This window comes from Sorex araneus, chromosome 2 (genome assembly GCF_027595985.1).
Source record: "Sorex araneus isolate mSorAra2 chromosome 2, mSorAra2.pri, whole genome shotgun sequence".
Classification (NCBI taxonomy): Eukaryota; Metazoa; Chordata; class Mammalia; order Eulipotyphla; family Soricidae; genus Sorex; species Sorex araneus.
The window spans coordinates 321910126-321922869 of record NC_073303.1 but is presented as its reverse complement, the minus strand read 5'-3'; the positions used below and the strand labels follow the sequence as shown (position 1 = coordinate 321922869).

General features: G+C 46.4%; 1 protein-coding gene across 1 annotated transcript in view; it reads left to right on the top strand.

Annotated features, from left to right (window-relative positions):
- The first annotated feature begins 543 nt into the window (after nt 1-543).
- Nucleotides 544-12744, top strand: part of GNAL (G protein subunit alpha L) — a 151363-nt gene continuing 139162 nt past the window's right edge. Inside the window, exon 1 of the mRNA XM_055127644.1 lies at nt 544-862. Within this exon, the coding sequence (XP_054983619.1) occupies nt 658-862 (205 nt within the window). The 5' untranslated portion in view covers nt 544-657. The remainder of the gene's footprint in view (nt 863-12744) is intronic.

Sequence of the window (12744 nt, the reverse complement as noted above, 5' to 3'; positions counted from 1 at the left end):
TAAAAAACTCTTTGACTTGAAGAATTGGTCTAGATCAAGGTCTTAGATAGGGATAGCAAGTGTTCAGACATCTGCACACACAAAAGCAGAAAAAGAAGAAACAAGATGCAGAAAACTGTATAGATAACATATTAGGGCCTTCCATTTTTACTTGCCCAGGATCAGAGTGATTTGATTTTTTTTAGGTGCTGCAGTGGTAGCCTGCGTGCACTGCCACTGCAGCAACTGTGCGCAGCTGCTTGCAGCGCTCGGGCAGCCGTATTTACGGTATGGAAGACCCGCAGGCGCTGCGAAAGATGCTGACCCTATTGAGGACTGGCTGCCGCGCAGTGACCTCTACGGTACTGAGAGCTGGAGCTCACGCCAATAGCAGTCCTTGGTTGTGGCATTCGCGGTAACGTAGATCAAGGTAGTCAGTTGGGGTGGCGGCATTTACGGTACCAGGGGTTAGCCCGGGAGGCAGTATTTACGGTAAAGTGGGGCCGGGCTCGGGAGCGCCAGTTGGCGCGGCCAGCGGGCAGCGCTGTCAGGTGACCCGCAGCCCGGGCGGCCGCCACCCTCGGGCTCCCCGCAGGAAGCTCACTATGGCCCTGCGGGGCAGCGCGGGCAGTGCCGGGCGGCGGCCGTCCGCCCCGGCCCGCCGCCGGCCCCGCGCGCATGGGGCTGTGCTACAGTCTGCGGCCGCTGCTCTTCGGGGTCCCGGAGCGGCCGGGGCCCCCAGCTCTGACCCCCCGGGCAGACGCCGGCGAGGAGCAGAGGCGAGCGGCGGCGCGCGAGGCCCAGAGAGTGAGCCTGGACATCGACAGCGCGCTGCGCCGGCACCGGCGGGAACTGCAGTGCACGCACCGACTGCTGCTGCTTGGTGGGTGCAAGCGACGGGGTCGCGGGTTCGACGGAGGGGCGGGGGGCGCGGGCACCGGCGGGACCTGCAGCGCACGCACGGGCTGCTGCTGCTCGGTGGGTGCAAACGAGGGGGTCAGGGGACTCGACGGAAGGGTCGGGGGCGCCAGCACCGGCGAGACCTGCAGCGCACGCACCGGCTACTGCTACTCGGTGGGTGCAAGCGAGGGGGTCGGGGTGCCTCGACTGAGGGGCGGGGAGCGCCGGCACCGGCGGGACCTGCAGTGCACGCACCGGCTGCTGTTGCTCGATGGGTGCAATCGAGGTCTCGCGGGTCGACTGAGGGGCGGGGGCGCGACGGGAGGGCGGGGAGCGCGCAGCCCCGACAAGCGGGACTGTGGGGGCGCGGCCGGCCGCCGCCCTGCGACTGGGCGGGACCACACTCCGGGTGGATTTGCACTTTCGCTCGCGATGGGAGGTGAACGATCGCCCCGTTAGTCACTAATTCATGAGGCTCCCTGGGAAACTTTCCGCCCCCGCTAGTTTATTTCCAAAGTCTGCCGTCCCCAGGGGTGGCGACAGGAATAAGACGGGCTGCACTCGGAGGAGCGAAGGGAAGGAGACCTCTAAGACCCTTTTAGCTTGACGCAAAACTTTCTTTCCAATCGCCAAATAATAGAATTGTCCGTAGGTGTGTCTTGTTGACTTCTTGAGAAATAACTTCAACCGCCCGGGAGTTGTCCCTAGTAGCTCACAGTGCGGTTCCGCCCTGGCTCCCGCGCACCCTTTACTGTTCTTACACACACACACACACACACACACACACACGCGCGCGCGCGTGGCAGGTGCCCGGCACGGTGGGCTCTCTGCACGCGGCATCGTGGGTGTACATCCATCACCCTTTTGAAGCAATTAACGTGGGTTGCCATTATTTTTCTCGACGCGCTCCGGAGCGACCTGAATTTTATCTCTAAGAGGGACACATTTCTGATGCCCTCTTCTATAGAATCAAAGGGGAGTAATCACGAATTCCTCCTGCTGCTCGTGGTTTGTTGGTTGGTTGGCTGGTTGGCTGGCTGGTTGGTTGGTTGGTTGGTTGGTTGGTTGGTTGGTTGGTTTTCCCACCGTAAGGGAATTTTTTTTCTCCCTAACTAATAGTGGCAAAGCCACTCAGCACCTCCTGAGGCATAGAGTGTCTGCCACTGCGTCCTTATGTTGGGCTCTCTGTTTATGGACCACAGCTGCAGGGGGCTGGAACTAACTCCTGATGATCTTCAGGAGTACAGCTGGGAGTATCTCCGCAGGCCATCTTGGGCTCAGGAGTAGTGACTGACTGTGACTATGAAGGAGCATTACAGGGCCCTTTCAGGGTCTCTGTGGGCTTATACCTACCCGATTTTTTTTATTGTAAGGGGAATATTTTATATGGTTAGGATGTGGGGTATTTACTCAACTTTTGTGAGCTATAAGGAAGAATGATTGTTCACTTCTGTGCTCTACTCGTGCCTATGTGGAAAGACCCTTGCCCTCAATTTGTGTAAGACACCCGCTTTACAGGAAGATGCAACTTTGATTTAAGATCCAGAGAAAATGTTAAGTCTTACAGTTGAAAGTCTCACTGAGGGGGCTGGAGCAATAGCAATGGTTAGGGCCTTTGCCTTGCAAGCGGCCGACCCGGGTTCGATTCCCAGCATCCCATATGGTCCCCTGATCACCCCTGGGGTAATTCCTGAGTTCAGAGCCAGGAGTAACCACTGTGCATTGCCGGTTGTGACTCAAAAATTTTTTTAAAAAATCTCACTGACTGCTGCAAGAATGAACGATTAAAACAACACAAACTGGACCATAGAGATCATTCAGGGATTACAGAGACTGGTCTGCACACTGCTGACCCTAGTTTGAGGTACCCTGCTCAGGTGTATAGCTGGCAAAGAGTGATCCGTGAACACAGCAAAATGTGGCCCCAGCCTCTCCACTACCAAAGACACACACACACACACACACACACACACACACACACACACACACACCCCTCTTGATGTTGTATTCTGATTATATACCTAAAATCTAAGCTAAAGGGAATTTTAAATAAATAAATAAGTAAATGAGCTTGTTATCTGAACAGGGACGAGGCATAGTTCTCACCTACCATGCTAACTTTTAGAACATGGCAGCTGTATTTTCAGGGATCTGAAAACATACAGTTCACATCCTAGAAGTTGACTGATTAAACCAGTTTGTGGGGGTAAAGTAGATTTTCTATAAGTAACTGTTCCAAATATATCCCCAACCACCAGTTTTTCTGTGAAAGAATTAGAGGGTATAGAGATAGGATGGGCTGGAGTGATAGCACAGCAGGTAGGGCATTTGCCTTGCACGTGGCTGACCCGGGTTTGATTCCTCCGTCCCTCTCGGAGAGCCCAGCAAGCTACCAAGAGTATCCCACCTGCACAGCAGAGCCTGGCAAGCTACCCATGGTGTATTCGATATGCCAAAAACAGTAACAAGTCTCGCAATGGAGACATTACTGGTGCTGCTCAAGCAAATCAATGAACAATGGAACGACAGTGCTACAGTGCTACAGAGATAGGACAGGCATTAAGGCACTTATCTGCATGTTGTAGACCATGTTTGATCATGGGCCGGTTCCCTAAGCCCTTTTGGAAACAACCCCCAAGCACAAAACTTGGAGTAGCCCTGGAGCATAACACGATGTGGCCCCCAAACAAAGGTTTTTTTAAGAAGAACTAATTAGAAATTACTCCAGCCAAATTTTTAGTGCATCAAATAAAAAGAGGATTAAGAGATCCGGATAAGAGATGAAGAAAGTAATGAATTTGTTTTTTAATGAAATATGATTTACATGCAACATTCAATTGAATGTCAGTTTTGATCATTGGTTGACAAACAATAGGATTGACATGCCTTGATTTTGTTTCACGGATGCAACATATGATTCAGCATGTGTGGACAGGCAAAGTAATGTCTTTGTGATTGTGCAACTGAACAGAATTGCTTTCAAAAAGGGATATGTGGAGAAGTTACTTGAAATATATTATTAAACTTCTGATTCTGTGAAAATGGACTGAGAGAGAAGGTCTAAAATAGGGATTGTGATCTCCAACGAGTCCGTTCTTATATGTCGAATGACTCCCCTCTCTAATGGCATTCTCTTAGTCTGATGTAACTTGTACAGTCACATTAGAGCTGAAATGACATTGCATCAAATGACACTCTCTGAGGAGAAAAATGTATTCTATCTCTCACCCAGTGATACTAGCAGGAAAGCATACTGTCACATCAATTTGTCTTTGTTTATCAGATTTTGTGTGGATTCTAATTAGCCACAGAAAGGGGCTTGATTTTGTTAGGGTTTCTCTGGAAACTTTTTAAGAATAAGCATAATTTATTGACCAGTTATATCCTCAGATGCTGCTGCCACCACCATCACTTAACAGCTCTTTATTTTGCTCATTGACTCTGAAAATTTGTCCCTTAGAAATATGCATTGGTGGGTTGGCACTGGAACACAAGGAAACTACAGATGCGGGAAGGACACATTGGTTTCTGGAACCTTCCTGACTTCAGCCCGGCTAGCCTGAGGCTAGATCCATCTTCCAGGATATCGCCCCTAGGGTTCATCCTCCAGTGGGACTAGATGTTTAACTTCCGTGTATCCATATAGGTTCTATGTGCTCCTCTCACACAGGACTTCATTGCAGTTCACGTGTCCTCACATGTTCTGACTTTCTCCTGGATCCCTCCTACTATCTGAGTTTCATTTTCTGCCAGAATTTAGGACTCCACTGTCCTGAAAGCACAAGAGTCTGAGAGCCACAGTGACAAGAGGGTTTTAAACAGCGCGAATGACATTGTCTCATATTGAACTTTTAAGTGGAGCATTCTCACTGGCATTTGGTAGCTTGATTTGAAGAGGATAGGGCAGTGTTCACCAAAGTGAACAAAACTGCCCAGAACCAACTCAGAAGTGGACATAGTAGTTTGGGTGGACTTGAGGAGGTGCTAACCATGGGTTTGTTTAAAGAAGATAAATTTCTAGGGGAGGTCTTGAGTGACTTTTTATTATCCTATAAAGGGGGCTACGGGCCACGTAAGTTTTAGAAACTCTGCGATAGAGGAGTGAGGCAAAGATAAGATGAGCAAGAAAAGAAGAAAAAAAAAGATAAGATGAGCATTCCAGTCAGGACGCAGATTCAGAGGAATTATAGAGTCAGATGTAGAGCATTATCGAAGTAATAGGGAGGGGGATGGGCTTGGAGAAGTGATAGGATGACCGGATATGGAGGGTGGACCAAGACAAGGAATTCTCAGATAATTCTCACATCCAAAGCATTCACTGTATACTAGTCAACTTGTGGAGCCATAATAAAATGTCACTGGCTGAGTGGCTTAGCCAGAAAAATCTTCATTTCCTCACTGTTCTGGAGACTGGAGGTCCTCAATTGAGGTCCACCTAGAATAATTTCTAGTGAGGGCTCTCTTCGTGGTTTGCAGATTGCCGTCTTCTTGCCGTGACTTTACAGAGCCTGTCTTGTGTCACCCTGCAAGAGAGCAAGGGGAAATGAACATCAGATCCGGGTCCTAATCTTAGGACTTCAGTTACCTTTTACTTCCTCCCTCACGACCCTCTCTTCAGATCCAGTCACACTGGGGATTTGGGCAGCATGTGGGCAGCTCAGCCCTGCCGTGCTTTCAGGAGAGCATGTCCAGTCTAAGAAGGACAGCTCTATACTAATTCCACCCTGTTGTGACCCTGTGCCCCGTGAGAATGCAAGCCTGTGTTACCATCTGCTCTGAATTTTCAGAATAAGATGAAAATATGACTTTTAATTTGAAATATGCTTACATTTTGTGTTTGGGTCACACCGAACAGTGCTTAGGGCTTACTCCTGACTCTGTGCTCAGGAATTATTCCTGACGATGCTTGGAGGGACAATACAGGGTTCCAGGGATCGATTGGGTTGGTCCTTGGGTTGGCCATGTGTAAAGCAAGCATCCTGCCCTCTGTACAGTCTCACTGGCTCCCAAGTATGCTTATTTTTTAAGCATTGGCTTGAGTTACCAAAATGCAGTTTATATGCCTGGTGTAGTTCATTGGACATACATTCTTATCTCTAATCCCTCCTGAGCTACAGTCATTCTTACAAGCTTACATTCTTACATTCTTACACTGGGATCCCAAAGCAGCATTGGGGTCTACACCAGTGGGAAGTACAACTGTCATAAAATAAAGGATCAAAATATTCTCTCTCCAAACATGTTTAGCAAATAGAGCTCCAATCACCCACCAGTCTCTTGATTAAATTTTTCTGCCACAGAGCTAGTGGAATTATATAAATCAAGAGATGACCTTGGTATTTCCTCTTTTTTTCAGTGATGATGTACAATCCCTATTCCCCATATTCCTCTTAGGGTAGCACCATGTGCCGCCTGACTATTCATTTGATACTGTTTTTTGTCCGATTATTATTGTTTAACTCTTTTAAATGGCCGGTAGTGGGTAGGATTCTTGTGGTTTGCTTTATTAAGTTATTTCCTGTATGTTTTGATGTGTTAATTTTTCTCTAACAAGGACACCTCTTTCCAGAAGGAAGAAGTCTCTCTGGGACATTGACTGCTTTTTATATTTTAATTTAATTATCAGTATTAATCAGAATTCTTGCAGAATCTCAATCTGTGTGTTTAGTTCATCAAAGAGGAAATATTTGGTACCATCAAAGAATCATGGAACATTTACCACAATGGGATTTTTTAATTATTTTCTTTTAAAATAAAGGTCTTTTTTTCCATAAGGATTTTGTGTCTGTTGATAAATCTGTGCCTGATTTACAGATAGTTATCTTGTGTGTCCTGGTTGATGCCTTGACCTTGGCTGAGGCAGCCATTTTTGAGGTGTGTGATTGACTTGAGCTACATAAGCCATCTGGAAAATACCTTCATCAGTTTGCTGCCTTCATTTTGCTCCAGCCTTCTGTAGCACAGGATTTAAAGTCAGAAAGAAAAAAAAAAAAGCTGTACTGGCTATGCTTTAACTTTCTAATTCACAAAAGAATAATACTTCCTTCCAGCCCAGGAAGGAAATACAGTGTGATTGCTGCATTTCCTTCATAACTTCTGTGTTATTTTATTCTATACATTCCCCACTACAGATTTATAGATTTGGTATGACCATTGTTTACGTAGAATCCAAATCTCATCTCAGGAATTCAAGTTTTTCAAAACACTGTAAATAAGCCCAGAGCACTTTTATTACTTTCTCGTACTTGTAGTTCAGGCTCTATTAGCAAATACCACTGATTGTATGACTTCAGCAAGAGAAATGTGCTCACAGTTCTGGATTTGAAATTCCCAACCAGTGGCCATCAGGATTTTGTGTCTGTTGAGAAATCTGTGCCTGACTTAAAGATAGTTATCTTGTGTGTCCTCATACAGCAAAAAGAGATCTTGTCTCACTTTTTCTTAAGTCATCATTTTATTTGATTAAGGATACACCTTTATGGCTTCATTTAACCTCAGTTCACTTGTAGTCCCGTTGATCTTCGATTTGCTCTAGCGGATGCCAGTAACGTCTCCATTTGTCCCTGTCGCATGCTAGTGCAGGCCAATGATATCTGCTTGCTCCAGGAACAAGAAGAGGCTCAAATTGTTCATTCAGAGATTTGACGAAGAAATCTGACCATCTAGTTGGTGGGCGGCCACGAGGACTTCTGACCTCCCGTGGAATCCAGTCGGTAACAGCTCTAGTCCAGAGGTAGTCTCTGAATCGAATTACGTGACCAGCCCATCTGATTTTTGATGCCTTGACAAACGAGACAGCATCCCTGATTTTTGACCGTCGATGGAGGTCAGAACTCCGGATTCCTTCTCTCACTTGAGTGAGACATGATATTCCCAGCATAGCTCTTTCGATTCCTCTTTGGGATACCCTAATAGCATTCTCATCCTGTTTGCTTAGGGCCCAGATCCCTGAGGCATATGTTATTGCAGGAAGAATGGTGGAATCAAAAAGATATGCCCGGAGTCAGAGGTTCTTCATTCTCTTAACCACTTATTCGACGCTCTTGAAGGCATTCCACGCTGCTCTCTTCCTCCTGCGCAATTCTGGCACCAAGTCGTTCCTCATGTTGATTTCTCGACCCAGGCACACATAGCTGCTGCATTCGGAGATGTTTGTTCCATTGAGAGCAAATGGAGCTTCAGGGACCAGTTCATTTTTCATGAACATCATCTTGTTGAGATTCAGCTGCATTCCGACCTTTCCACACTCGTGGTCGAAGTTGGCCAGCATTTGTGCCACTTGGCTAATGTTTGGTATTAATAACCTCAATTATTCACTAAAAATGGGATATCCAAATATAGTTAGATTGGATCTATCCTGCAGCAAAGTAGCATTGTCATCCCATTGTTCATCGATTTGCTCAAGTGGGCACCAGTAACGTCTCCATTGCAAGACTTGTTGTTACTGTTTTTGGCATATCAAATACACCACGGGTAGCTTGACAGGCTCTGCCATGAGGGCGGGATACTCTTGGTAGCTTGCTGGGCTTTCCAAGAGGGACGAAGGAATCAAACCCAGGTCGGCCATGTGCAAGGCAAACTTTCTACCCGCTGTGCTATCACTCCAGTCTGGATGTCTCCTACAACATAAAAATTTTAAAGGATGCCATCCATAGCAACTTGAATCCCATTGTTTACACACACAGTACTGGCCCTGAAAATGGGCTCAGGTAGTTTTTAATGTCACTAAAAAATGGCAAGCAGACCATTCAGTTAAATTGAGACAAATCTAGTAGTCTATAGCTAATTCAGTTAGTCTATAACAAATCTGCAAGTATGAGCATTCTCAAAGATAACCCCAAAAAAGAAGGGCCTAAAATTACCCCATGTCATTGATGGGAAGCATCAAGAGTTTGTCAACATCCCGTTACACAAATAAATGGGAGCAAACCAAGAACCCAGCATCACTCATTTGTGCTTACATTGATTAAGACATAGTTTTGTTTTAGCTACAGATTCTTACTGAAAAAAAAGTGACAGTAAACCCTCTACCATCTCTGTTGGAACCTAATATGAACTCGAGCCGACTTTAGGAACCAAGTGAAAACTGCCCCTATTGCTCTAAAATTCAGTCAGTGTGCCAAAGACAGTAACAATAACGGGTCTCATTCCCCTGACCCTGAAAAAGCCTACAATACAGCACCATTTGGAAGGACGAGTGAGGAGAGGCTGCTGAAATCTCAGGACTGAGACGAATGGAGACGTTTCTGGCACCTCCTCGAGCAAATCGATGAACAACGGGATGACAGTGATACAATGATGAATGAAAGAGTGGAGCACAAAGGAGGTTTAGGACAGTAACACTATTATAGATTATATAATAAGGATTGATAAAGTATGATAATTTCACCCAAATCTTTACACTATAACATGCCAAGAGTGAAATTAATGTATACTTTTGACTTGGGGAGATTATGATATGATGGTGTATGGGATGTTTGGGAAGTTTCTGTACTCTCCACTGAATGTTGCTGTGCTTAACTTAAAACTGCCCTTTAAACATATTTGGGTTTCTGCCATGGAGGCAAAGGAAGGGGTAGGATGTGGGTATGGGGGAGAAATACTGGGGACAGTGGTGGTGAAAAATGTACACTGGTAGAGGGATAGGTGTTCCATCATTGTGTGACTGAAACTCAAACTTGAAAGTTTTGTTGGTGGGGGGGGGAAGACGGGACTGGGGAGGGGGGGAGGGATGTTGGGTTTACTGGTGGTGGAGAATGGGCACTGGTGAAGGGATGGGTTATCGAACTTTGTATGGGGGAAACATGAGCACAAAGATGTATGGATCTGTAACTGTACCCTCACGATGACTCTCTAATTAAAAATAAACTAATTAAAAAAAAAGAAAGTTTTTTAACTGTAGCTCATGGTGATTTAATAAAAAATAAATAAATAGTAAAATATTTGGTTTTAAATAGGAAAAAAGAAAAATAAATGACTAGTCAAATAAAATAGTTTTTCAAATACAGCACCAAAGGACCAGAGGCAACATAGCTGGAGAACTGAGCCATACATTGAGTGGAAGCAGGTACTTGGGTACTTGGGGATTGAGTTGAAGGAGAGGGGTGTTGGAGTCCTCGGGGAGGGAGGCTGTAGACTGGTGGGAGTGCCATGTTGGAGTTATGTGCAAGGGCAGCCATCATCAACAGTATTGTTGATGTACATTGTAAATTACAGAACCATAATCAATTAAAAAATTGAAATGAAGTTTTGTATTTTTTACTTCATTGCTGAGCAAGAGGTGAATGAATTTGATGCCCACATCAGGATCCTCAGAAAAGGGCCTGTTTTATGAAAGATTGTGCCTAATGCTGCTGAGGACAGAATATATTGGAGAGTCCCATCTACCCTTCCTGCTATTGCCATTTCACTTTCTGTTCTGGTAAAAAGTGAAGATGCAAGATGTCACCCAAGGACAGTTGAGACAAGGGCCTGGAAGATGGCTCCACGGTTGGAAGTCTGCCTCATGAGCTAAGGGAGAAGGCAGCTGGGATAGAGAAGGGATCACTAAGTCAATGATGGTTGGAGGGATCGCTCGGGATGGGAGATGTGTGCTGAAAGTAGATAAAGGACCAAACATGATGGCCTCTCCGTATCTGTATTGCAAACCATAATGCCCAAGAGTAGAGAGAGAATAAGAAGAAAACTGTCTGCCACAGAGGCAGGGGTTGGGGTGAGGTGAAGGTGACGGGAGGGATACTGAGGATATTGATAGTGGAAAAAGTACACTAGTCTAGTGAAAGGATAGGTGTGTGGTCATTGTATGACTGGAACCTAATCATGAAAGCTTTGTAACTATCTGACGGTGATTCAATTAATTTTTTAAAAGGAAATAAAAATTAAAACATAAAAAAAGAGTCAAGTGGACCTCCAGACAGCTGCTGACCAATTGAAGACAAAGGATGCAAAAATACTACCAGTACTTGGGGCTGGAGAGATAGCACAACGGGTAGGGCGTTTGCCTTGCACGCGGCCGACCCGGGTTCAAATCCCAGCATCCCATATGGTCCCCTGAGCACGGCCAGGGGTAATTCCTGAGTGCATGAGCCAGGAGTAACCCCTGTGCATCGCCAGGTGTGACCCAAAAAGCCAAAAAAAAAAAAATACTACCAGTACAGTCCTTCTCTGACCATATCAGAAGCCACGTAAAGAAAACCTGCCTCTCTGCGCCATGAATTGGCATTCACTTAGTGGGGCTTTTGTTGTTGTTGTTGTTGTTGTTTGTTTGTTTTTTGTTTTGCAGTTGGACTGGAGCGATAGCAGAGTGAGTAGGGCGTTTGCTTTGCATACAGCCAACCCGGGTTCGATTCCTCTGTCCCTCTCGGAGAGCCCAGCAAGCTACCAAGAGTACCCCAGCCACACGGCAGAGCCTAGCAAGCTCCCCAAGGCATATTCGATATGCCAAATCAGTCTCACAATGGAGACTTATTTTTTATTTTGTGAGATTTATTAGAAAACTGCATCCACTCAGAGAAAAAAAAAAAGCAAAACAGTCAGCGCCTTGTCCATGGTTGCATTAAAACCCCGCATCTGCTGTAGCCAAGTCCATTTCCCCAAGGTTTTTAATTGGTCTATGTCACCTTCTTTGGAATCAAATGCTTTCTCCCTCTTCTATTATTATTACTATAGAATTTTGTGGCATGGAGAAATGCAGTGTGCTGAAAACACAACAGGGGAACCAACCATTTAATATGTCTTTCCTTCCCAGGCCTGCAAAGGACAGTTACATAATTCAGCTCTGAAATCATTTAAACCAGTGCTTTATCTTAGAATTAGAACTAAAAAGCATGCAGAGATGTAATTGGTCTAATATACTTTGCTATCCTAATGGAAAATGCTTATTTAATATTCTGATCCACTTCCCCCTTTGTGTCTAATGATATTTTCTCAGAAGAAACCTCTCCCATTTGGGCAGGGACACAGTAATGATTTTCTAAGAGATTTGGGAGAGTCAGGATGGGTGATCTTGCCCAGGTGCCAAGTCAGCCACGCTGCTCTCCAGCACTGCAAGTGCGGGATGGAGGCAGGGGGCTGGGTCCCCCACCTCCCCCAGCCCCAGGGACGCCTTCCTTTCACATCAGCAGATACATGCACTCAGCATCTGCTTTCCCCTAAGTCTCTGAAGTTACACTAACTGCAAAGTCACTGGAGTTCATCAGTGATGCAGGAAGTGCACTTAGATTTCTGAAGTCACCTTCCAATTCTGTATTTCCAGCCATCATGAGAAAAAGTGCCTCTGAGAGAGCAAAGCAGGCAGGGTGCTTGTCCTGTATGCACCCAGTTTCTATCCCCAGCACTACATATGGCCCTCGAGCCCCACCAGGAGTCATTCCCTGAGCATAGAGCCAGGGGTAAGCCCTGACCACCACTGGGTATGGCCCCAAAACCAAAAAGGAGAACAAAGAAGAGGGAAGGGGAGGAGAAGGGAGGAGAAGGGAGGAGAGGGGAGGGAAGGGAGGGGAGGGGAGGAGAGGGGAGGGAAGGAGAGGGGAGGAGAGGGGAGGGGAGGGGAAGAGAGGTGAGTGTGGAGAGGAGGGGAGGGGAGGGAAGTGTGGAGAGGGAAGCCTCTGGTTATGGCTTGTCTTGAATCCTGCCAACCCTGGTCCAGTCCCTGGCACTGTACATGGTGAATACTGCCAAGGGTCACTCTCAAGGGTCACAGAGCCAGGGTTAGTCCCTGAGTACTGCTGGGTGTGGCCTTGTTCCCCCTCCCCCCAAAAAAGAGAAGCATCCATTCTGATCTGAGCACCCCACATCGCTGGGCATTTGGAGTCACAACATGGACTCCCAGGGCCGAGAGTGCCCGCCTGGGAGAGCAGGCCTCTG